This window comes from Pungitius pungitius, chromosome 6, assembly GCF_949316345.1.
Source record: "Pungitius pungitius chromosome 6, fPunPun2.1, whole genome shotgun sequence".
Taxonomy (NCBI): domain Eukaryota; kingdom Metazoa; phylum Chordata; class Actinopteri; order Perciformes; family Gasterosteidae; genus Pungitius; species Pungitius pungitius.
In genome coordinates, this window is record NC_084905.1 from 15,141,712 (window position 1) to 15,166,550 (window position 24,839).

Genomic DNA, 24,839 nt, shown 5'->3' on the forward strand with positions numbered 1-24,839 from the left:
GCAGAGTAGCAGAAACCTTGTGATAAGTTATTGAACATAGCCTCGCAGATCCGTCAGCCAGCTGAACTGCGTCCAAAACAAAGTTAGAGGGATACACATTTGGGAATTGACGTCTAACTTTCCAACAGCTATTTTTCAAAATGACAATGCGACTTAACAAGAGGTGTGGGTAGATATAATGCATTAACTAGCTTAGGTGGCTCGGAGAAGTAGCGGGGCTTGTAGTGTACGTTAGCCGTTAGCTAGGATGCTAACGCTGCGGTGAGCTAATAGAAGCCGTTAGCTAACGGTAACGTTGGCATGCCGGAAAACCCAGCAACAGCCTTTAGGAGTAGACGCTTTTGCCTCAGTTGCCTTCAACAGCTCGGCGTTTTAAAAACCGGCTCACTGGCTATGTCAGCCAGGTAGCTTGAGCTGTGTAGGCCAAACCAAGACAGGGATAACCATTGTTCTACGTTGCCTTTTGCTGCCTGGTAAAAAACGACTCCAGGATGGGGATGTGCTTGCCGTGCCTCGGTGGGGCGGCAGACGACGTTGTTGTCACTCCAGATCCAGTAGGTTCATTTTTTACTAAAAGTTAAATCTACAGCCGTGTCAATGGGTAACGAAAAATGCTAAACGTGTAACATGACATGAGCACCAAGGTCCTACTATTTCAGGTAAGACAAATTAATGTGTAATAGGCAGATGTTGAGCCTCAGAAAGTATGCTGAAGGCCCAACTGACCGAGTGAGCTAGCGTTAGCTACACTGAGGCCTACTGACCGCTTGAAGTTGGAGGTTACAAGTTTTTGATTGTGTCTTTTTTTAACAGGAGATAAGGAGACGGCAGTTAGCTGAGGCCGCTGAGAAGAGACAAAAAGAGGTGAGTTCATTATACAAGTGAACATATTATGTTATATTATTACTTAAATCAAGCTCAATGTGATCTAATGCAACAGCTTTGCTATACATTATATCATTATGATATAGGGGTCGCTATTTGTAAGCTAAAATGGCATTCAATTATATTCTCAGTTTCCTAATTTCTCAGTTTAACGGTTTTCAACAGCAAAACACACCACAGCCTGCAAAATATGCCACAAGGTCGAAAGTTCTCCAAACCGGTGTAATAAAAAAATGGAACGTAACCTTATGAATGCAGTTTTCAGGCTGCGTTCTGCATGCATCTGTTACCTAAGATGGTGTATAAGAAATGTACAGCCTGCAATTTCATATTTCAAGGTAGATGTACATAACAGTGTCGGGAGGGATTTCTTTATTATACAGAAAAGCCACTTGCAAACCCGTAAGAGCCGTGTTGTATCGAGGTAAGTAAACGTGGACCAGAATGAGAACTTTTCCCAGCCAGGTGGATTAGCTACTGCGGTCAACTCAGCCGACACTCGGATATCCGTGGTCAACTGAGCCGACACTTGAATTTTAGTGCACGTTTATGCTGACATTTACGGTATTGAGCAAGTAACCGGAATAAAACCTATTTAATCAAATATTCTGAACAATGACTGAAGTATATGAGTTAAGGACGAGTCTGACTACTCTTGTACAGTAAATGCAATATTTTTACTGTACATTTTTAGAGATTTCTCCAAAGTAAAAGCCCTATAATTGCAAGTTCAAAAGCACCATTTCTCAAAGTTTGGACTGCAATAAAAACAGATTTAGCAATAATTCCAGGCAAAGACTAATGTACCTGTGTTAAGGACCTCCTAGACTACTACCATGATGAATATCAAGCATTTTTACTGTACAGATTTTAAAATATCTTCAAAGTAAGTCATATTTGTGCAACTTCAATAACACCATTTCTCCACATTTGGACTGCAATAAAAACAGAATTAGCAATAATTCCACGCAAAGACAAATGTACCTGTGTTAAGGACCTCCTAGACTACTACTATGATGAATATCAAGCATTTTTACTGTACAGATTTTAAAATATCTTCAAAGTAAAAGTCCTATTTATGCAAGTTCCAAAGCACCATTTCTCAAAGTTTGGACTGCAATAAAAACAGATTTAGCAATAATTCCAGGCAAAGACTAATGTACCTGTGTTAAGGACCTCTGTGACTACTACCATGATGAATTTCAAGCATTTTTACTGTACAGATTTTAAAATATCTTCAAAGTAAAAGTCATATTTGTGCAACTTCAATAACACCATTTCTCCACATTTGGACTGCAATAAAAACAGAATTAGCAATAATTCCAGGCAAAGACTAATGTACCTGTGTTAAGGACCTCTGTGAATACTACCATGATGAACTTCAAGCATTTTTACTGTACAGATTTGGAGATTTCTTCAAAGTAAAAGTCCTAATTTGGCTAATTCGAAAGCACCATTTCTCCACATTTGGACTGCAATAAAAACAGATTTAGCAATAATTCCAGGCAAAGACCAATGTACCTGTGTTAAGGACCTCTGTGAATACTACCATGATGAATTTCAAGCATTTTTACTGTACAGATTTTAAAATATCTTCAAAGTAAAAGCCCTAATTTGGCTAATTCGAAAGCACCATTTCTCCACATTTGGACTGTGATTTGTGTGTGAAATAACCCACTTAAAGAATAGAAACTTTTTGTAAAAATGTTTACTTTCAAGAATATTTACCTTGTATATACAAAGAATTCTGTAAATTTGTAGTCATTAAAGTATTCTACTGATATATGTACGTCTTCGTCTGGAACTTTTGCTAAATCTGTTTTTATTGCAGTCCAAACTTTGAGAAATGGTGCTTTTGAACTAGCAAAAATAGGACTTTTACTTTGAAGAAATCTCCAAATCTGTACAGTAAAAATGTTTGATATTCATCATGGTAGTATTCACAGAGGTCCTTAACACAGGTACATTAGTCTTTGCCTGGAATTATTGCTAAATCTGTTTTTATTGCAGTCCAAATGTGGAGAAATGGTGTTATTGAAGTTGCACAAATATGACTTTTACTTTGAAGATATTTTAAAATCCGTACAGTAAAAATGCTTGATATTCATCATGGAAGTAGTCTAGGAGGTCCTTAACACAGGTACATTAGTCTTTGCCTGGAATTATTGCTAAATCTGTTTTTATTGCAGTCCAATTGTGGAGAAATGGTGCTTTCGAACTAGCAAAAATAGGACTTTTACTTTGAAGAAATCTCCAAATCTGTACAGTAAAAATGTTTGATATTCATCATGGTAGTATTCACAGAGGTCCTTAACACAGGTACATTAGTCTTTGCCTGGAATTATTGCTAAATCTGTTTTTATTGCAGTCCAAATGTGGAGAAATGGTGCTTTCGAATTAGCCAAATTAGGACTTTTACTTTGAAGAAATCTTCAAATCTGTACAGTAAAAATGTTTGATATTCATCATGGTAGTAGTCTAGGAGGTACTTAACACAGATACATTAGTCTTTGCCTGGAATTATTGCTAATTCTGTTTTTATTGCAGTCCAAATGTGGAGAAATGGTGTTATTGAAGTTGCACAAATATGACTTTTACTTTGAAGATATTTTAAAATCCGTACAGTAAAAATGCTTGATATTCATCATGGAAGTAGTCTAGGAGGTCCTTAACACAGGTACATTAGTCTTTGCCTGGAATTATTGCTAAATCTGTTTTTATTGCAGTCCAATTGTGGAGAAATGGTGCTTTCGAATTAGCCAAATTAGGACTTTTACTTTGAAGAAATCTTCAAATCTGTACAGTAAAAGTGTTTGATATTCATCATGGTAGTAGTCTAGGAGGTACTTAACACAGATACATTAGTCTTTGCCTGGAATTATTGCTAATTCTGTTTTTATTGCAGTCCAAATGTGGAGAAATGGTGTTATTGAAGTTGCACAAATATGACTTTTACTTTGAAGATATTTTAAAATCTGTACAGTAAAAATGCTTGAAATTCATCATGGTAGTAGTCACAGAGGTCCTTAACACAGGTACATTAGTCTTTGCCTGGAATTATTGCTAAATCTGTTTTTATTGCAGTCCAAACTTTGAGAAATGGTGCTTTGGAACTTGCATAAATAGGACTTTTACTTTGAAGATATTTTAAAATCTGTACAGTAAAAATGCTTGATATTCATCATAGTAGTAGTCTAGGAGGTCCTTAACACAGGTACATTGGTCTTTGCGTGGAATTATTGCTAATTCTGTTTTTATTGCAGTCCAAATGTGGAGAAATGGTGTTATTGAAGTTGCACAAATATGACTTACTTTGAAGATATTTTAAAATCTGTACAGTAAAAATGCTTGATATTCATCATGGTAGTAGTCTAGGAGGTCCTTAACACAGGTACATTAGTCTTTGCCTGGAATTATTGCTAAATCTGTTTTTATTGCAGTCCAAACTTTGAGAAATGGTGCTTTTGAACTTGCAATTATAGGGCTTTTACTTTGGAGAAATCTCTAAAAATGTACAGTAAAAATATTGCATTTACTGTACAAGAGTAGTCAGACTCGTCCTTAACTCATATACTTCAGTCATTGTTCAGAATATTTGATTAAATAGGTTTTATTCCGGTTACTTGCTCAATACCGTAAATGTCAGCATAAACGTGCACTAAAATTCAAGTGTCGGCTCAGTTGACCACGGATATCCGAGTGTCGGCTGAGTTGACCGCAGTGATTAGCTGATGGTTCACCAACCACATGTTTCTGCTCCCAAGTCACCATTTTCCCCTTTTTTCGAATCTCCTGACACACTTTCTCTACAGCAAAGGAAAGCACTGAGCCTTAACACACAGCCACGTTTCAGTTAGCTGCTCCATCCTTTATGTAAATTGACTAACATGGCGGTGGAATGCAAACTTTGCTACTTGTGATTGAACAAGCTTTGTGCTTTTTTGACAAAAATGCTTTGGAAAAACATGCATGGTTTTAAGACTGCTTGTTTATGTGTACACATCACCCAGATAAAAACACAGGCTTAATGAACATTTATATTAAACTACTTTTTAGTCAAGCCGGTGTTGATTTGATATATTCAACTCTTTTTCAGACAACATACAGGGGTGTCAAAAATCCAGATGCTGTCGAGAGGAAAAAGAAAAAACAGGAAGAGATTGACAAACAGGAGATGACCACCTCGCAGTCTCGTGGCGGCGGGTTGAAGGTTGGTTTTGTGTCCAGATGACGTCTCGATTCAGCTGATCATTTAGCACTATGTCTAAGAATTATTGAAGATTGTTCTGACGATTTTCCTCTTTTTGTTTTCTAGTGGCAGATGGGCTGAAAATCCAGATAATCAAAATCTTGACGTAACATGAAGTATCACCTGAAAGATGATTTGTAAGATGTTTGGACTTCTTATTTTTTTTTTGCCTAATTCATTAGAAAAAAGACAAGTTTTCATGCTTTACGCAAAACACTGAAGTGATGACTAACAGAACAGCAGGACTTGTTGCCAACTTATACAAGTTGTTCGGACCTTTTGGACAAGTCAGGGAAGACACAGGAAATCTGTAAGCAACTTTTGTCTTAATAGACAGTCTTACGGTGACTTTTACAAGATGACCCCAAATGATCTGATTATTATTTACCTGGGGACTGTGTAATGAGAATTTGTTTGTACAATCATTTTTGAGATTAAGTCATGACGTACTTGACAAAATATGCAGCATGCAATAGAATACTGCAGAATAATATAAAACAACACTACTAGACACTCTCTACCAAGTAAAACTGTAAGAGTGTCACTAGGTTACACTGCTGTTTAACTTATGCACATGGCCTATTGCACTGGTCCATTACTTTACACTGTCCATTACACAAACATTTGAGTTTGTGGCATTGAATTGGAATGTTTGCAGAACCTGGATGTGATGACCCCTTAATTGGAATGAAGTTGTTGAAAATGTGTTTTTGAATTACCAATGTAAGCTTTTATTCGAAATTTTGCACACGCTTTGCCCGCATTTGGTGAACAGCAAACATGGTCGCTCGAACTCTTACGTTTGGAGAGATTTTTTCCACCAAAACGAAGAGCGAAAGCAACTGAAGGAAAAGAACAAGTGAAGTGTGTACAGTACGTAGTGAAGTATTTACTTTGACTTACTTAACAAAGTGCATTTCTTAAAGCCTTGATCCTAAAAGGACTTCTGGTGCTTTTGCAATTTTGTAGAACAGGAAATCTAAACTACTGTTTTTTTGCTACAATAAATCACATTTCTGCTACTTGTGTGGAATCCATGAGAATTTCTCTGCTGTGTTGGTTGGTTGAAATCTTTAAAGATATAATTTTAATTAATTATAATACTTTTGTTGAGACATATAGCTACTTACTTGCTAAAAAAATGTACACTTAGTTGTTGACTTTACAGTTGAATATGTACCAATAGTTTTCAGTCTTACAAATATTTTAATGCGTATGTTATTATGAAGATTACACATTAAATGTAAATCTGAAACATAATTTGGACCAATTATATTCACATAGAAGCCTGTTTGCATAATGATCTCATGTCAAGCCTATAAATCATTTCTCCTAGGAGAAAGTTGCACAAATGAATATATTGAACAATCATTTAGGGAATAATTGTTTAAAAAAATGGAGATTATCATGTTTCAATTGTTGCACTACTCTAGAAATCAGTAACATGCAACACGTGGAATAACTTCAGAACTTCAAATATCAATCTAATCTATTAATCCTAAATCAATCAAGTCCTGGTGAACTGCATCTTTTACAGCTGGTGTCCATGTTCTAACGTTCTATAACAGAGCAGCTATCCTAATAACAAAGAATTGATGATTATATTATAAAATGCATTTCATAAAAAAGGTATTAAACATGTTGACAGTCTAAGTCTGCTTTAATTTCTTAGTCTATTAAAGAAAATACACTGAAGAAAACTAACATTTTATGGACAAGTTTGGTTTCTTGGCAGATTTGGTCGTTTTTACAAGCAAATTACACAGTGGAGTATCATGTAGCTATTTGGTTGATTACATTTGTTTCTGCTTATTTCTTCTAATGTCTAAGTTCATTTTTGAAAATGTGGGTGCTGCCCACTAAAGTGTGTACTCCATCTAAGGCAGTTAGGTTAACAAATTACCAATTAAGAAAAGGTGGGGGGGGGGGGAGAATTGTGCAAAGTGTCCACTTGCCTCCTTGATCTCATTTAGAATAAAGTTTTTAACATTTACACACACCGCAGGGTACTGCGGGCTGTGTTAACTTTATTCTGATTATATTGTGATGACTGCCATATTTTTCAAGCCACTGCCCGTCTCCATCTCACGTCTTCACTTTTTGCTGCGGTAGTGGGCCGCCACCACCAGGTAGCTGTCGGGGCTCAGGTCCTTGATGTTGGGGGACTTGCTGCTGATGGGGGACGGCTTGCCCTCCACCCGGGAGACTTGCAGCATGCGACACGGGTCGTGTTTCAGCAGGTAGCTCTCAAACGTCTCCCAGCCTCCGCCGACGCGCACCATCACGTGCCTGTTGTGCAGCATCTGCAGAGGGAAGGCGTGTAATGTTATCCCTTCTGATGTCACTCTGTCAAAGTAGAGCTTATAACGGGCTGCTGAGCCCTTCCTTCAAAGGGACCAATGTCATTTCACTGATTGAGGCTTTGGTTCTCCGGCAGGAGTTGAACGAACAGTAAAGCGTGGCTTTGATGTCAGAGGTTGTTGATTGATGCTGGAGGCCTCAGACAGGTCGATGTCCCTGGAGGGAAGCTCTCTCCATCGCTTACTCGCCTAACGCCGTGTTGAGGTAAAGAGAGTGATTGACTCAACTCTGTTGAATTTATGGGGAAACATAACAAAGTAGACCAAGAGTCCATAGCAAAGCGATGCACTTTGCCACAGGCATGTGTTCAGCTAAATGCAAATGTCAGCATGCTGGCATGGGCCCCATAAAATGCTAACAAGCTAATGCTAAACAGGTAAAGTGTTTCCCATATTGACCATCTTTATTTAACATGCTGACATGGTTGCACCAAACACAGTTGTTGCTGATTGGAATGTCATTTAGTTGAATTCCCAATTATCTTTTTTTCTACCTTTTATTTACTGATAAATAGCACGATATGAAGTAGAAATACACCAACGGCCAGGGAATCTCCAAAATCATTAGGAACCAGGGACATCCTTCTAAAGGCCTGCCAATCCATCCACCAGATGTTTAAATATTTCAACCAAAACTGCTGCTGGTGGCAATAAAGTTGCCCACCCAGAATAGTTGCAATCAATTAAATATTTGTCAAACACTTAGGAAACAAAATTGTCAACGTTTTGGTGTGCGGAGAGAATTAATCACCAAAGTCGGTAAGATACATTCTTTGGAGACAACAAAACATAACTGTGTAATAGCTGTTGAGATATATTAGTCTTGATCAAAATGGATGACTCACAATGCCGTCCTTACAGTTGGACCATTAGAATAACTAAAACATATTCACAGAATGTCTTTTTCCTCTCTGATGAGCACAAAACCTAAAAATACAGTAGACACTGCTCAAGCATGGAGCTTCTTTTTTTTCATCTCCTACATTGGCTTTACAATGATGCCACCTGCCACACTTTCTCAAGGTTGGGTACCATGGCAACTTGGGCCATTACAACAGAAAGAAGAAGATACAGAAGGTGTCTCATATATAGAATCCTCACATTCCCCAGAGGCTGTGCACATAAAATATGAACCTCACTAAGTAGCCTTATCACCCCCTCCTTACCTCATTAACACAACATTACATCTCTAATAAAACAACAGAGGGCCCTATTGAACAGCTTATAATCAACACCATTAGGATGCTATATTTGTGTCCATAAACACAAACTGCAGGTGAAAAATTCTGACAGATGTCAAAATATAAGATAGAAAAGTGTAACCTACCTCATGAGATCTGGCCAGATATGAGGCTTTTTTTCCCTCAAGGGCATAACATGCAACATTTATAAGCCTCTTAAAATAATCAATCAAGAGGGCACCGGTGGGGCAGGGCCTCCAATCACCAGGACCAGGCCTTCAGGCTTTGTCGCTGTGGATTTAATGGACCTGTGTGATGCAGAGCGGTTTCAATCACGCTGCTTTGGGACCAGACCCCTGCTCAAGCCCATCGCCTCCTCTGCAGCGCAGAGAAGGACGGCGGCCCGGGGCTGAGCTCACAAACACTGTGATGTTACTCGGCCCCCTCGTTGAGCCTGAACAACCTCCTCATTTATTCAAGGAGCTGAGAAGGTCACTCTCTCAGGTCGCTGGTGTACGCTCTTATATGGGCTGCATGCCACCGTTGTCCTCACTGGACGTACTGTCCTCACGCCCTCTCAGTGGAAAAAGCATCTGACGAAGTTTAATTCACGCATTTTCACAGGGAAGAGTTCTTGCTGAGAAACAAAGGAAAAGAGGTTTCACACTTGCTTCGGTCTGATCAACCGATGTATCTCACACTGTTACAGTAGTACACGTGATAAGGCGTGATAAGAAGTATACTGTATATGCGTCATTTTTGCATTGCATGCACATTCCTACTAATTATCCACCCTGGAAGAGGGATCGCTCCTCTTTTGATCCTCACGGTTTCCTCCTTTTTTCCCACATGGACGGTGTGTTCTGTGTGTGTGTGTGTGTGTGTGTGTGTGTGGGGGGGGGGGGGGGGGGGGGGGGGGTTATGCTTTCAAATTAGGGCTCAGGGTTCAGCTCTATTGTCAACATGCAATGCAGTATTGTACAATGAATTGCAGTTGTAGTCCCTCCACACAAAACATAGATAAACAATATTATAATCTTTTAAATTTCAATAAGAAAAATAATAAACTTGCAATTAAACAATGCAATAGTACTAAGTATGTAAGAAAAAAAGCACTCAAGGAAAAAATAAAAGAGCAGAACTAAATCTTGATTTACACGGCCATTTCATACAATGTGGTTTGGTCCAAATTAATAAAATTGACTTGAACAGACATGGATGGTGGTGAGGATTAAACACGTAAACACTCACCATCTGTCCTTGGTTGCTCAGCAACACAAAGTAGACTGAAGCATCATGCACCCGAAAGCCTTGAAATGACGGTAGATATTCAGATTGGTGTTATGGCAGGACATTTAAATTGTCCCTAATATCTAAAAAAAAATGTTGTTCCTCCACACCCTAAAATGAATACAATTTGTTTGACATTTGACATTTGCAGTTGCGGTATAATGTGCTGACAGCAGAGGACATCCGAGAGTAAACTCTCTCCTGAGCGTCTGCACGTGGGCATGAATCACATTCTTAGAGGTGTGAATTCTGGTTGTTGGTTGCCAAGTAACCAAAATCCCAAGGGGACCAATGCTACTTCTCTAATCTGCGTCTCCATTTATCCTCCTCCGGTATCCTTCATCCTTCCACTCAGAGAGAGAGTCCAGGAACATTTCCTTGGCTGATGGATGCAATGTGACTATAGAGCGTAATTAACAAGCGATAAAGCTTCGTAAAATATTTTCCAGGCGTTAACTTCAGATCATATGGAAATGTGTGGGTGTTATTTTCCCTTAATAGCCAGTGAGCCAAGTTATGTTTGGCTGAAGATGGACATTGTCGGAATACCACAGACCTCACAGCAGAGGCGGGCTCTCCAGGCACAATGGTTTACCTTCATCCCAGCGCCGGTCCCTAGTATCAACAAAGCGCCACATGCTGCGTGCACAGAGAGGTCTGCACTGCAGCCTAAGACCGTATGGTTATCCACCACAAACTCATTTAAAACGTTTTTTTCCTCTCCTTGTGTTATGTTCTTAAATATATATTGACCCAATAAAACAGACTAATGAGCAATATTTAAAAAAATTCCAAAGATTTCAGTACTTTGCTTGATTTTCAGCAAAGGTAGGTATCTATTTTACTACATTCATCCACCATTTGCAATAACTAATGTCTTTGCAGAATAGATTTGTTATGCTTCTTACAATAAAATTAGCCGACAATTCACAAAGAACAGTAGAAGCGGGAGGAAGTATTCATTAAAATGTTACCCGAGTTCTTTCGTACATAGACATCATTTTGTATGTAAAAGTACTCATTAGACAGATTGCTGTCAGGGTTTTTTTCCTTTTTGATGAACCTGAAAATTAAAAAAGCTCATTTTAATTTATTTTGATTTTAGTGCTCTTAAATGGATAAATCCGTTAAATGGTCTTTTTCAGTTGATAAAATCAATGGTAACTACTTAATTAATGTATACAGATCTCCAATTTCTCCAGATTCTTCTTACATTTAACAATGCAAAGAATTTGTATCCTTTGTTTAAAAAACGTACCCTGATGAAAAGCATCTTCTCCCCGACGCGGTATCGACCCTGGGACTGTCTCTCTACGCAGAATTTGTTCAGACATCTACAGGGAGGATCATCAGCGATATGTCTTACCTGTAAGACACAAAAAACATATTTAAAGACATTTCCCTCCGGATTTCAAAAGCAGAACCCGGGGTTCTGTTTACTTACAGCCTCATCCAACAGCTTCCCTGTACTTTTTTTACAGGAACTGACTTTGGGAGGAGTCGGAGACAGGGAGGGAGATGTAGGGGGTGATGGAGGAGGGGCCTGAGCTGGGGATACAGGTGATGGAGGTGGTGGAGGTGATTTTTCTTCTTGTTCAATCTCTTTCTCCAGTTGAATGAGGCCAGGAGGCTCCACGTTGTAACTAGAGCAAGGAAACAAAGAGCAGTGTCCTTCTGTAAATGGAGGATTAAGATATATAAGATAAGATATATATATATATATATATATATATATACATACGTATATACATATATATTGGAAGATGTATTTTGGAATATAGTCACGTGTGAAGGAAATATAAATATTACCGTGAAGCTATCCGTCCCAACTCTAGAAGACAGAGGCACACTTCTCGTGGCTGCTTATGGAGAACTACAGGAAGAGATTCAGTTTTAGCATTCAACACATAGAAGTTTACATAGTGAATGTGTGACGGTGAGATGAACGTTGAAATGGACTCATGAACTTCATGCATTCAAATGTTTCTCTTCTCTCCAACCCTGATTGTCCGAAATGAGTGTAATTTTTTTCAGACTTAAGGTCTATTTTTCTAACCTCAGCGAACAGATGAGCCAACAGTGAGACAAGATGTTCATACACGTGAGACACCACGTCATGCATTAAAGACAAAATATCTACTGCAAGATAGCAAACCTGATGTTGTTTCATCTACTGCTGAACTGATAAATCCATCCAGAGAAATATCAGCAGACAGAAAAAGAAAGAAAGAAGTCAGCTGATATTTAAAGTATTTTCACAACATTTATTTTCTCACAACTACAGGTCCATCACATGTGAAGCTGCAGTGTTTATGATTTACTGTGCATGAGTTGGCCTTCAGAAATGACTTGCATAGTGGAAATTGCTTAGCGATGGTCGAGCAGCTATTAGAAAGAAATGACAGGAATGCACGGCTATTCTCTGTATTTCTGTTACCGGCAGGGTCGCATTCTGTGTATCCAATTTGAAGGAGAATATGCGGGTATGTTCCAGTGACATAATGCGCAAAAAATCCTTGCAATAGATTATAGGGATATAGATAACACAGTTATTGTGTGTGAATGAGGACAAGAGCAGAAAGTCCCCACTCTGGGCTGAGGAACACATTTGCATAGCGTTGGCCTACTTTCCCTCTAACTCACACCCTTCTGCCCCGTGCTCCTGGTGTTCACGTTGTGTGCACGAGGGCCGCACATTTCCTCACCGTTTGGGTGCAGCTGCCCCCAGCAGACCGCTGCCCTGGGGAGCTTTGTCTAAATGCCAAAGAGGGTCGAAAGAGAAGCTTGAGGATGACGAGCTTTCGAGGAGGAGAGGAGAGAGAAGCAGCCCAACCTGCGTGATACTCTGTACCTGCACAGTCCCGCCCGTTCACGTGAGGTAGAAACCTGAATTACCACAGTGGTGAGCCAGTTTTTTCTGTCTGTCAAACGTTTTTGGGGGAAAAAAAGGTAAAGTATGCTCACCTAAATCCTCTGACTCAAACAGACACGTTTCTCCAACTCCGACCTTACGGCACCAGGTCAGGAAGTTAGCCGTGTTGTCTCGTGCGAAAAAGGAACCGGAGGGAGCGCTCTGCCGGCACGGTATCCTCCGACAGGGAATACTCTGCTAGAGACATTGGGAGGTTAGCAGATGTCTCCATGCACACTACACCCAGATGACTGTGGGATGAAGACAACTAAATAGTTACTTGGACACCAGGCTGAATATGACATTTTATTCTGTGCTTGACAAAGCAAAAACAAATATCCACCAGGGTGACTTGTCCAGAAAAAGCCCCCGAGTTTCCACTAAAAACTCGAGCCACACACTTTTTTTTATTTTTTATCTACGCTGATTTCTTCTCCATCTGCTGCTTTCGGCTCAGGTTCTAGGACCTTTTCAACAAAGATCAATACAGTGGATGGTGGGTGAGAAAACGGAGCTACTTTACCAGGCTTTCTATGATTCAGGATCAAATAACACGCTTAAAGGTTTCAGCCCCCACACGGTTTGTTCGGGGAGATTTATGTGGCTTGCTGTGGTTTCATACAGGATATGTGTGTCTGTGCTATAAGAAAGGTGCAATGACCTCATGTTGGAAATATGCAGGCTTTTGCGGGTATTTTTCATTTCTTTCCAGGCTCCCCTTTTGACTTTTTTTTTCTGGGACTCTTTCTGTTGTTGAACTACTTTGCATTCCTGCAGAGATAATGTTGACCACATTGCCAGTTTGGTTTGATCCAACACCAGAATGACATGTTGTTATTTCTGCAGGGCTGACATGCACCTTTAAATATCTAATAACTGCACAGAAGGTGCAGAACCTTTGGAAGAGCTTATGTGTTGGATAATAGAAAATGAATAATAAGGATATGGGAAGTAAAAATACTTTTCTTTCAACCAGAAAGATCCTGAATGATTTGTGTATCTCTACTTGCACTAAAAGTTACACTGTGAAATATTCCAATGGGCTCACTTGCCTTAGTAAAGCATTTTTAGTAAAGCATTAAAACTGTATAAAGGGGGGGGGGCTTCTGGTCAACAGTTTAAATCCCCTTACCAGGCTCCTCTAAAGCTTTGGGGGGGGGGGGGGGGGGGGGGGTTATGTGTCAAACTGTTTCCATCTCAGTAACTTTCTGGAGGCCTCACAATAGTCCCAACCGAGAAATAGCTTGCGATAAAAAAAACATTTCAAAGGACATTTTTACACTCTGGTTCTGTAGGTTTAAAATAACGGCTTATTGGTGAACTTTAGAGGTGTCCTTAGGAGGTCTTTGTTAACTTTGGACAGAACCGGGCTGGTTCCATTTTTTTGTGCTTAATTATTCTGTGGCTTTACATTACGTGGGCAGATATAGGAGTGATTGGTAAATAAACATGTTTTTTTAAATGCTGACCGTTTCCTTTAAATATAGTTAGTGTAGAAATAATTGTAACAGTTAGGTGTAATTGAACCTGGCACCTAACATTTAAGAAACAATGAAGAAACATCATCCTCACACATATGCATATGTGGGAAGATTTGAGACATCTTCCACAAAGGAATTTATTGTTTCTCTCTGCTGGAATCATTTAGTCCCACTCCACCCACAACTTATGAAGAGTTTTAAAGCAGACCTCTTTAAAGTGGTCAACAGAAATAGTGAACAACTTCTGCTCATAACAGAGAGCTTTGATAAACAAAGCTTTTGTTGGAAGAATGAAACGACATAAGACGACATGCGTTGGACGTCATCAGGCAAATGCAGAAAGTGCATAATGGGAGCTTTAAGCAGCTAAACCATACAACACCATGCAACTATGTTTGAGTTTAAGCCTGAGTTGTAAATCACAATAGACTCCTCTCTCTCTCATTCTCTCTCTCTCTCTCTCTCTCTCTCACTTTTCCAGGCCTCCTATCAGCCTCAGGGACCCTCTTACTCTCTCGACGATCAATAGACTATTTCAGCGGATCCTCAAGTATTTCCTCACATCTGTGCCGCTGCACTCACACTGAGATCAGGAGACCCATCGTCATCAGCGCAGTAATGCCTCAGTGCAAACATCAACAACTCTCACTCCAGAGCCAACACAGGAGTCTTTTCTTTCCCTTCCTCTAAATAGAAACCAAGCAGCGCCTCCCTCCATTCAGAGATATGGAATCCAAGTTCAGAAACATCTAGAAACTGCAAGTGTTACCTATTCATTCATGTCTGCAAGATGAGGCTTTTGTCACATTAAGCACCGGAGACGTTTTAGATTTGTAGGCTTGTCGAGAAAACTTTAACAAAGCCAATGAAAATGTCCTAAACAGTGTGAAACCAGGCGTCTACCGACCGGGCACAAGTGGAATTTACAGGGGCGACATTTCTGTCAACTAAAGACATCAAACCTTTTTGCAGTAGCTCTGAAGCTGATCCAATTAAAAAATGTCTACTCTGGTCGGTTTGTTTTCTTGAGCAGTGATCCAGTGAAATATATACGATCACGACATGAGAGGGTTCCCTTTAATCTTTTAAAATTCATTAAAGCCTCACTCAAGGCTCACGAGAAATGAACATTTAAAGCCGGTCTGCCAATGCTCACAGGGGATGTGGGGCCCCATCATGTGTCCTTGCCAGCCCTATTTCTTCTCTTTCTTTTTTTGCCCTGCTGAAGGCTGCAAGCCCCCATAACCCACCCCCACCCCCACCTCCATCCCAACCCCCGCCCCACCCGCTTAGCACCGCTTTCTGAAATCATGGAGCTCCTCGCAACGGGACTCAAGGTCGCTGCTGAGCCGGCATACCGATCGACAAGAAAGACCTATAAGGACGGGTCAGACATCGGATGTGATCCTAGAGGGTCTCTCTGTGGCAGTGGTTTCGATGGTTTTGGTGTCAATATTTCTTTGAGATGGGAGGAACTCTATTAGTGTAGCTTTTATTGACCTAATTGCTGGAAAGCTGTTATGCGATGTGTCCTGTCTCAGGGACGGTCAAGACAACTTCAACGCGGTTTGGTCCCAGTAATATTCGCAAAAATAACATTTCAAGGGATATTTTATGTGGCAAAGCAGAACTAAAGTCAGGTGAATGGAAGTTCATTGTGTTCACTTGATTTCATTGTGTGGCTGCTGCTGCAGATTTTCACCCGACATTGATTTAGAGTAAAATATTTTTCAATGCATCCTTCAAAGCAGTGAGGACTTCGAAGAACAAATTCCCAGCTTCATTATTTTTTATGTGTTAGGAATTCCAGTCTTTCATTAATTTTAGAGCCTATTTATTGGTTCACTCCGTGATACTTTTTTTTGCTTTGTGAGACGTTATATAGGCAAAAATAATAATAATAAGATAACTTTTGATTTGCAGGGTATTGTCATTTATTTAGGTGATGATGGTTTTACTAACTTTAAAGAGTAAATAAATATCATTAATGCCTAATCAAGCAGAAGGATTGTTCAAATATTTGGGACCACAGTGTTGGTCCCTCAAAATGAACACATAAACTCGGCGAATGATTGAACACTATTAGGATTGGCTCCTGGATTAGGGTTTTCCCTGTGAGCGCCATCGTGCCAAACTTCAGTGATCATCGGGCTTCTCGGTACCTTGCTATTCCCACAGGCAGGCAATTCTCCATCATTTTGCCTGAACTTCTTCTGTAGCGTCTCAGCCAGCTGGCACAACAGGAAGCCATTGTCTAAGCAATCCATGAAACTCTCAGCGGTGATTTCCAGACCTGACCAGGGGACACATAAAGAAAGCAAAGAACCCAGCAATAAATTCAACAGGCCAATGCTCATTTTTACGTTTATGTGCAGTATAAAGAAATACAATTTATTCTCCATCCTTTCCCAGTCGAAGTTGAACCTGATGCAAGTTTTTGCCTCCCAGAAATGGCCCGGTCGATTGTACTTGGCTTTTGCTGCTGGGTTTAAGCAGCTCTGCAGAAGCCAAATGTTCACATATTACAACATGACTTGGGGGAATCTGATGATGGGGGGTGGCGGTGTTATCCGGAAGTACAACGGGTAATGGTAAAAAGAAAAAGTCGCAACAAAAGGTGGCATCTGATTGTGCACACGTTGCCTTGTTATCCCGCACGCTTGCAGAGATGGGTTAGTGATCAACATGTGGTGTCCAGTTGACTCACTTCCAGACCATTCCTTCGTAGTTAGATCATTGCAAAATAGGAGGTGGCTGCAGGGGGGGTGTCTGTGGAAAGAAACCGGAGAGATTTTCTCTTCGTTTTTTTAAAATCCCTTTTCTGTTTCTTATAGGAGGAGGGGTCTTCGGGGTTCGACGTTTAATGAGTTCCAAATGTTGTAATTGAACCCAGAAAAGAAAGATTGAAATCTTGAGAAATGCTCAGTGAGCTCTCCCGTCTTATAGAATCTCCCTCGATCCCCTTGTGAGGAAAATATAGTCCAGAGAAACAATTTCACTAAAATACTTACCCCCCCCCCCCCCCCCCACCTTCATGACAGCAGTATGACTCATCAGTACAACCGAGCGTCCACCTCCCACTCAATCAGTGGACTCGTTTTGCCGCGTCACTCAGCCCACCTGGAGCTGTACACCCTGCCAAGCAATATCAGCGCCTTCTCTCTTAGAAAAAGACGGCGCTGAACACACACGGGACACGACTCGAAACCAACAAACTGGTTCAACGGTGACCGCAAACATGTGGATGTTCGTGTTCGAGTCTTTTTCGTCCTCGATGTTCTCACAACAGAAGACCAGGGGGTCTCTAGGTCAACGGGTTGGAGCTAAAAGCACGCGGCCTGCCAGCGATAACTGTAGTTTTAGGGAAACTGAAGTTGTTTCAAGTAGTTCACACACGCGCAGGCAGGAGTCAGTTTCAGAAGCTTAACCGGCTTCCAGTTGATTTGAGAAATTGTTTTTGGAGTGTTTACAGACTGCAGAATGTCCCGTGGGGTAATTCAGAGGCAAAAGGGGGGAATCAAGTGCAGCTACAAGTACTTTGAAAGAAAGAAAGAAAAGCTTCAAACACTGAGGGCCATCCGCAGACCGCCTCACTTTGTGAAGATTATACACTCTTTAATAAAAGGTTTTCATTTAATTCCAGTCAGCAGTTGCTTAGAATGTCATTGACATAAACTCTCCAAATTCAAATCAAATTCATGCATTTGTTTTGTGGCTGCTCTCTTGAAGAAGAACACTGCAAAGGGGGATTGATTATCCAATAGCAAGCCTCTGCTGCTTATTCTCCACCGCTGGCTGTGCATTTTTTGAGAACTCTTAACGATGGCCATTATTCAATTAAGGAAAATCGATGGGAGGCTGAACGGGGAACTGGTTCACAAATTCTACCCACTTTAAATGTGTTGTAATGAGGCTAAAATTGATTCCAGTCTACTGCAGAGGTGTTTGCAATACCAGTCCACTCAATGCTGAAGGTTAGCAAATTCAAAGCCAAGATTTTTTTTAGAGCAGCGTTTTGAATTAATCAGCAACAGCACTTTGTATTTCTTACCAAAAAATAGATTTGTGTGAAATGAATAACTGAGAAGGAAGACATTCTTCCCACACATCTTGTTGGTGACAAATGCAGAGTTATTATTAGTAGCCAGATGTGTCGTGTGTTAATTATGAGTGTTTCCTACCGAGAATGTTAGTTAGCCACAGGGCCAGGTCTTCCTTCATGGGCAGCAGGCTGGCTTCATGTCGACTGGCCAGCCACTGCTGATACTGTTGCATATCCGTGAGGCCGGGGCCACTGGGCTGTTTGGGGCTCAGGAAGCTGCACATGGTTCCCTTTTGACGGCCTGAGGAAGGAAAGGAAAAAGCAAGACAATGCAGATAGTTCTCTATGAACTGTCATGAACATCAATCTTGATCTGGATCTACAATCTAAATGTGAAGCCTATAGTGTTCTTGTTTTTTGTTGAGACTACATTCCCAGGTTACGATTCTTGGTTAAAAATATGTGTGTCCAACCTGTGCATGTTGCATGTATACGACTAATTACTCACTCATAAAAATTTTGGGGAAGATCTCAAACATCTTCAAATGGTTTGAGCAACCAACAGTCCCAAGTTTAATTTATGGAAAATAAAAACGTCTAAACCTCATCATGACTATATTTGCATGACTTTATCTTGGGCCTGTCATTCAGGCCCAAGAGGAGGACAACAAGAGACAAGGGATCAGAAAGCTTTTGTCCTCTCGGCTGCAACCTGGTTCGGTTTTCATTCCACCTGATGACACGAGACAGCAAGGCTCCTGTCCACCTTCTCGCCGGACAACAGACACTTTGATTCCAGCCAGAGACATACAGTAGGACTTCTATTCAACAGCCACAGACAAAGAGCTCCTTCAGATTACAGAACCAGTCCATCGTAGGGTCTCATCCAGTGGAGCAGACACTGCAGCAGGCCTTACATGTGATGGAGAGACTGGATTGGACATCAATATTCAGGTGACGTAGTCACTGCTTGTGAATTGAATGACTAAATGAGACAGTTCTCACCGTCGGGCTTTTACAGTGAGCCAGGCGTTCAATGTCTGAGATAAAATGTACAAATCTTTTCTTATTTCAATGCAGTGTTGCTCCACCAGTGGATTTGCGAATGGTGCAGAAACGGACAAAACAACTGGGACCCGTAGTTGCCAGAGCCGAAAGGCAGAATGCAAAGACATTGTTTTCAGAATTTGGGAGAAAGACATCGGATAAAATGAGTAAAGACTCATGATAGTTTAAGCATTTGGTTCTTCTAGAAGTTGCTTTTTAAAGTTTTTTATTGTTAAGGATAACTTCTGCTAATCAATGTGTTTCTGTTTCTTTGTGTTCACCAAATTTTTCTTCTGGGCATTATATAAGAAACAGAAAGTTTAATCCCCTCCTTGTGATGAAATTGAATTGTGGCATCTAAAAAGGTTTTTGCTTCCAGCTTTGATGCAAGCAGGGAAATTTGACTCGGTAGGCAAATAGCAGCAGGATATTTGATGCAAATACAAAGAAGAACTTTTCCAAACAACGAGGGCAAGCATCAATGAACAATTAGTTCATAGCCTGTGCTGAAAATGTCCTCTGAATACCGAGGCAGAGTAACACAATGTGAGGAATCTGACCTTTAACGCTTTGTAACACTTCAAGGTCCCTCTGGGGTCGGCCAGAACCGAATCACACCGCGGTGCCGCGCTGGACATCGGGACCTCGATGTCCTGCCGAGGTCGTCTTATCGTCCTGAAGACGAGAGCTCGACGTTTCTTACAAACACTAAACTCCGGAGCTCAGCACTCACGCACAGGTGCTACATTCACACGTCCACTGTGGTGCAGGCCGGTGGACAGGAGAAGGGCACAGGGACATCTTGTCATGTCTCACAGCAAAAGCTATTCACTGGTGACAATAAGATATTTGTATTTGACATGTCTGTCAATGGGTAACATAGCACAGTGAAGAGGTATCTTCCATATTTTCACTGGTTGTTTTGAATATATATATCTTTTTTTGTATCCAACTTTCAACTGGGATTCTTAAGCCACTTATATCATTTAAACATGCACTGGAGTCCTGAATGAACATGTGTCAATGGACAACGTTCATAATTCAAAAGATGTATTGTTCTCAGAGGGATCTCAAATAAACATGGCTCTGAGTTTACTCCCCCCGTTCAGTCTCAGAAAGTCTCAACAAGCTGTTGTTAAACATACTTGGTTTCCTATCACCACACTGCAGTTTGACCTCTTCCACCCCCGACGCAGAACACAGCCAACAGCCCCCTGTAGGCTTCGTGTAGCACGGAACATCTGCTGGACCTGCCGTTTCATGTTTCATATTTTTCATATTCAGATTTAAAACACTTTTTTTTAGCCCAGAGATATTAGGCTGGGGATATTTAACATGGTCTCGGTCTGAAGCCTCATGGCTTCAGTAGAGCCGTCATAACCTGCCACAGTGGGCCACAGATTGCTGGAGGAAAGGCATATGGATGGGAAATCCGACTGCTGAATCACATCAATTAGAAAAAAAACAAGAGAGGCTCTGTCCTCCTCACCCTCACGGCGCTTCATGACTACAACAGTAAACTGATCTGGATACTGATTTGTCCATTTTATTAAAGAAACTCTGCATGTTTCTTCTACAGAGATGCACTGTGTGGTGGCAGTATGTCTTTCGGGTGTCAGACTGTTGATCAACTCCGATCAGTTAAGTCAGAAATTTCTAAATATCAACAACGGTGTTTTTATTTGACCTGTGTTGTAAAATCAACAATACAATAAGCCTATAAAGTGTGATTATTACGATATCATATCTTCCAATCCAACAGTTACCGTCTTACTACCACAATGTGCCACAAATCCTGAGCTGTAATCTTACATTTTTTACCCTAAATGTAAAAGTAAAGAAATGTAACAGACAGTATGGGGACCTTTGTCTGGCAAGGCAACAGGCAAAAACTTCCACTCACACAGACGTGTCTAGAACACTTATTCCTGCACCACACTGTTTCTCTTTGTTGTGAATTTAATGTAATGGAATTAGTTTTGGACTGTTGCATTGGCCTCTTAAAAGACTGCTTATTTTGTTTACAGCTATTGTAGGATTTTAAAGCTGCCTCTTTCTTTATGGCTGGTCCAAATAAAACCAGCCGCCACAGACAGTTTGCCTGATGAGTTATGACTCAACTCCACAGGAGCACCCACTAATTAAAACATTTCACTTTCAAGAAACATGCACGACTGAGGGGATCCCTCAGAATATTAAATTCTGAAAAGTGCAAAAACCCCAGTGAGAAAAGCAAGAGGCTGTAACTAGTTACACTCCTAAACCTAAAAAAAGACATGACACGTCGCTTATTATTTGGTAACAGAAAAGCAGCACAAATGCCTTTGCATGAATCCTAAAAAGCTCCTTACCTGTGCTCGCCCTGAGGGTTCAGCTCGTCGGTGCGCACCTTCCTCTCACTCGTCCTGAGAGCTGCTGGACCCCTGTTGGCATGCTTTTCACCGCGGTGCACCGACCCACAGGTTGGGCTGCGAAACACTGAACCAATGTGCACCGCTGCGCATTTGCACAATATTCTGACTGCACACTCACTCACACACACACACGCACACACACGCGCACGCACGCACATACGCACGCACACACTCGCGCTGCGGATGCTGATGGGAGGGAAGTTTTTATGCTGTTGGCAGACCTCATTCCTCGCTCCGCTTTCTGTTGCCTCATTATGACATTTCTGGACCTCATTCAGCAGGTCAGATCAAGAAATACAACCCTCCAATTTAAATGGATCTCCATTTCTTTATTTGTGCCCATGTAATCAACTCCAACAGACCCTGATTGTATCAAATATGTTAGTAGTGAATACAATATTGTAATGACACCATGTTGGTTTTGTTCATTAATCACAAAATTAGGGGAAGATAACTCCAAATACATAAATATATCATTGCTCTGTTATCAGTAATGCATGAATGACGTTTATTGTATCTTTATCGCTTTGTTTTTACAATAATATTGAATACATATGATAGAAAATAGCACACAATGGATAGAAAATCCAAATATCTGTGTGCCGATTTTTGGTTCGCTCAATTCTGCACTTTTTGTGCGTGTAATTAGTATTAAACGCTGGCTTTTATTTTGAAGGAAATAACAAATCGCCTAAGTTTAACGTTAGCATTAAAAAACGCATGCGCAGAAGAACAAGCGGGACAAACAAGCTGCTGGCGTACGCGAGTAGAGGAAAAACATACGTGAGTATGTTCTAAATGTGAATTTGGTTTGTTGGGTTTCATTTAGTTCGTTTAGTTCGCGTAACGTTGGATAAAACATTCGTCAAAGTACTTTGTTCTGAAAATTTCCACCGGAAGCGTTGTGCCAACAGTCAACATTAGCTAACCGGTCTCTAGCCCGCATGCTAGCCCATTCGAGTTAACGTTTTGCGGTTTGTTGGTGTCACTAGACGGGTTTAAATGTTTCGCTTAGCTAAGTCGGCTCTCTCCCCCTCCGCTCCAGCTCTCGGAGGCTGAACTGTGGATGCGGAGAGCCGAGAGCGCCCCATGGAGGCGGCGCTCAACAACCTGGCGAGCACCGCGGAGCTGTTGGCGGTGGCGACCCTGAGCGGCGAGGTGGAGCGATGGGATAAACCAACCGTGTCCAGAGCTTTTCAATGGGCCGGCTACTGCGAACGTCTTTGCTGCAGGTTCCACAACAACCCCGCGGTAAGGAGGACTGTGGAGAAGCAGCTGCGGGTCACGAATGAAAGGTTGCGAGCCGCCTTCGCGGGATACAGTGAGGTCTCCTTCTCGGATTTCTACCGGTGTCGGCACTTGTTGCTCGTTGGGCTGTTGAAAAATCCTCAGCTGCCCGTCGCCATCGCGAAGATGCTCTTTGACACCGCGGGTCCTGTAGACGCCGAGCGGAAGGAGTGCCAGGAGGTCACCGGCTTCTGCAGCCGCATCATTCAATGCAAATCCGCCTGTAAGGTCCTGAGTCCTCTCGCTGTCTCGTCAGCAGTTGGTGCTGATGCTGAGGTGCAGGCGGAGATGCTGATGGAGCGGTTGGACGCTCTGCTGAGCCGGGCAGGTGAAACCGAGCACATTTTAGACTCCGTCCTGCAGGGATGTGAAGGAGCAGCGGGACATTTGTGTCTGGTCATCGCCGCGGCTCTGCTGAGGAAGCGAAACCCGGGGGCACAAAGTGCTTCGCAGGACTTTCTGTTGGACTGGCTGCAGAAAGAACAAACCGTGCTGGAGCACATGTGCTCCGCTCTGCCCTCTACCCTCATCATAGAGCTGACCAAAAAACAGATGAAATTTAGAGATGCCTTCTGCGATCTGCTGAAAAAGTGGGCGTCTGATATGGAGTACAGCATAAGTGAGGGCGAATGGATTCAAACCAGAACAAACCAAACAGTGTCCTTCAACAGACTGACTGAGCACTTTTTGGGCTTGTTTGAGACCTGTCCCTTCGTGAGGGAAGATGTGGAAAAAGAGCTAAATGCTTTGAAAATGTCTGATGGAGACTTTGATGTCAGGGGTCTGAGTGTGTGGGGAGATCTACTGTCAGCCTTAAACAAGTCAGGCTGATGATTATTTACACAAAGAGAGGCCGAAAGTAGTCAAATGTCTTATCTGTTCATATGGATGCAATGTATGACTAGAGCTGGCTAATAAACCTCAGTACTTTTTGTTACCAAAGAAACACAGATTATTGTAAACTTTGTCAATGATAAATCTCTCAAAATCCTATTTTTGTTATTCGATATTCTATATCAGTCAACGCTCTTGTATGGCTGCTTGGGTTCACACCTTGATATTCATTGACAAACATTTTAAGCATGCAGAACATGTCTTATTTTCATCTGATGGAAGTTGTTAAAAAGTGAAATCTTTTCAGCACTAATGGGGATACAAATGTTATTTCCGATGGCATCAAAGAATGTTTTTGAACCCTTTATAAAAAATTATTGATTAAAATATTTCATCCATGCACCTTGGAATAGTGGGATTCGTGGTTTATCTCAATACAATTGTATATTTGTTAAAAATGTGTTAAAAGCTACATCAAAGTGGAATGTTGCTTTGAAGCAGCACATGATCGGACCCAATTAAATTGAAAGTATATTTCAGGCAGTGAAAAGTTTACTGAATATATATCATTCTGGATATTGAAGGCTTTATTTGGCCCCATAACTCCCACCACACTAACAAATGATGTTATAGATGTACTTTTGAAAATCATTCTAAAGTTGCTGATTTACAAGGTCCTAAAAAAAATGGTTTTAAAGAAATTGCCCAAATGAAAAAGGCATTGTAAAATCTATTTTTCTCTTATTTTTATTTTTTTAACTGTACACAGCTAAAATAATTTTGTCTTCCTTGCACACCATCCGTCAACATCACCTCCTCACAACAAAGACGCTCCCCTCCTGAATCTCAACGTTGTGA

General features: G+C 41.1%; 3 protein-coding genes across 6 annotated transcripts; 2 read left to right on the forward strand and 1 right to left on the reverse strand.

Moving 5' to 3' along the window:
• Positions 1-6,156, forward strand: svip (small VCP interacting protein). The gene is made up of 4 exons (XM_037451857.2): positions 1-554; positions 814-864; positions 4,982-5,095; positions 5,201-6,156. Exons 1-4 carry the CDS (start codon positions 492-494, stop codon positions 5,213-5,215), a joined length of 243 nt encoding a protein of 80 aa, XP_037307754.1. The 5' UTR covers positions 1-491; the 3' UTR covers positions 5,216-6,156.
• Positions 6,157-6,243: 87 nt separating this feature from the next.
• Positions 6,244-22,065, reverse strand: LOC119196286 (growth arrest-specific protein 2). Of its 4 annotated transcripts, none has more exons than XM_037451846.2 (9): positions 21,798-22,065; positions 18,539-18,700; positions 16,520-16,650; positions 12,930-13,071; positions 12,121-12,141; positions 11,775-11,838; positions 11,410-11,608; positions 11,224-11,331; positions 6,244-7,437 (listed from the first exon to the last, which is right to left on the reverse strand). In XM_037451846.2, the coding sequence occupies exons 2-9, from the start codon at positions 18,681-18,683 to the stop codon at positions 7,228-7,230; spliced, it is 1,020 nt and encodes a 339-aa protein (XP_037307743.2). In that variant the 5' UTR covers positions 18,684-18,700; positions 21,798-22,065; the 3' UTR covers positions 6,244-7,227. The 4 variants fall into 4 exon arrangements, with proteins under 4 accessions (XP_037307743.2, XP_037307742.2, XP_037307745.2 ...); XM_037451845.2 differs by having other exon boundaries at positions 12,930-13,074; XM_037451848.2 differs by lacking the exon at positions 12,121-12,141 and having other exon boundaries at positions 21,798-22,061.
• Positions 22,066-22,579: 514 nt separating this feature from the next.
• On the forward strand, positions 22,580-24,706 carry fancf (FA complementation group F). The gene is made up of 2 exons (XM_062562904.1): positions 22,580-22,643; positions 22,906-24,706. Exon 2 carries the CDS (start codon positions 22,950-22,952, stop codon positions 23,976-23,978), a length of 1,029 nt encoding a protein of 342 aa, XP_062418888.1. The 5' UTR covers positions 22,580-22,643; positions 22,906-22,949; the 3' UTR covers positions 23,979-24,706.
• Positions 24,707-24,839: the final 133 nt, after the last annotated feature.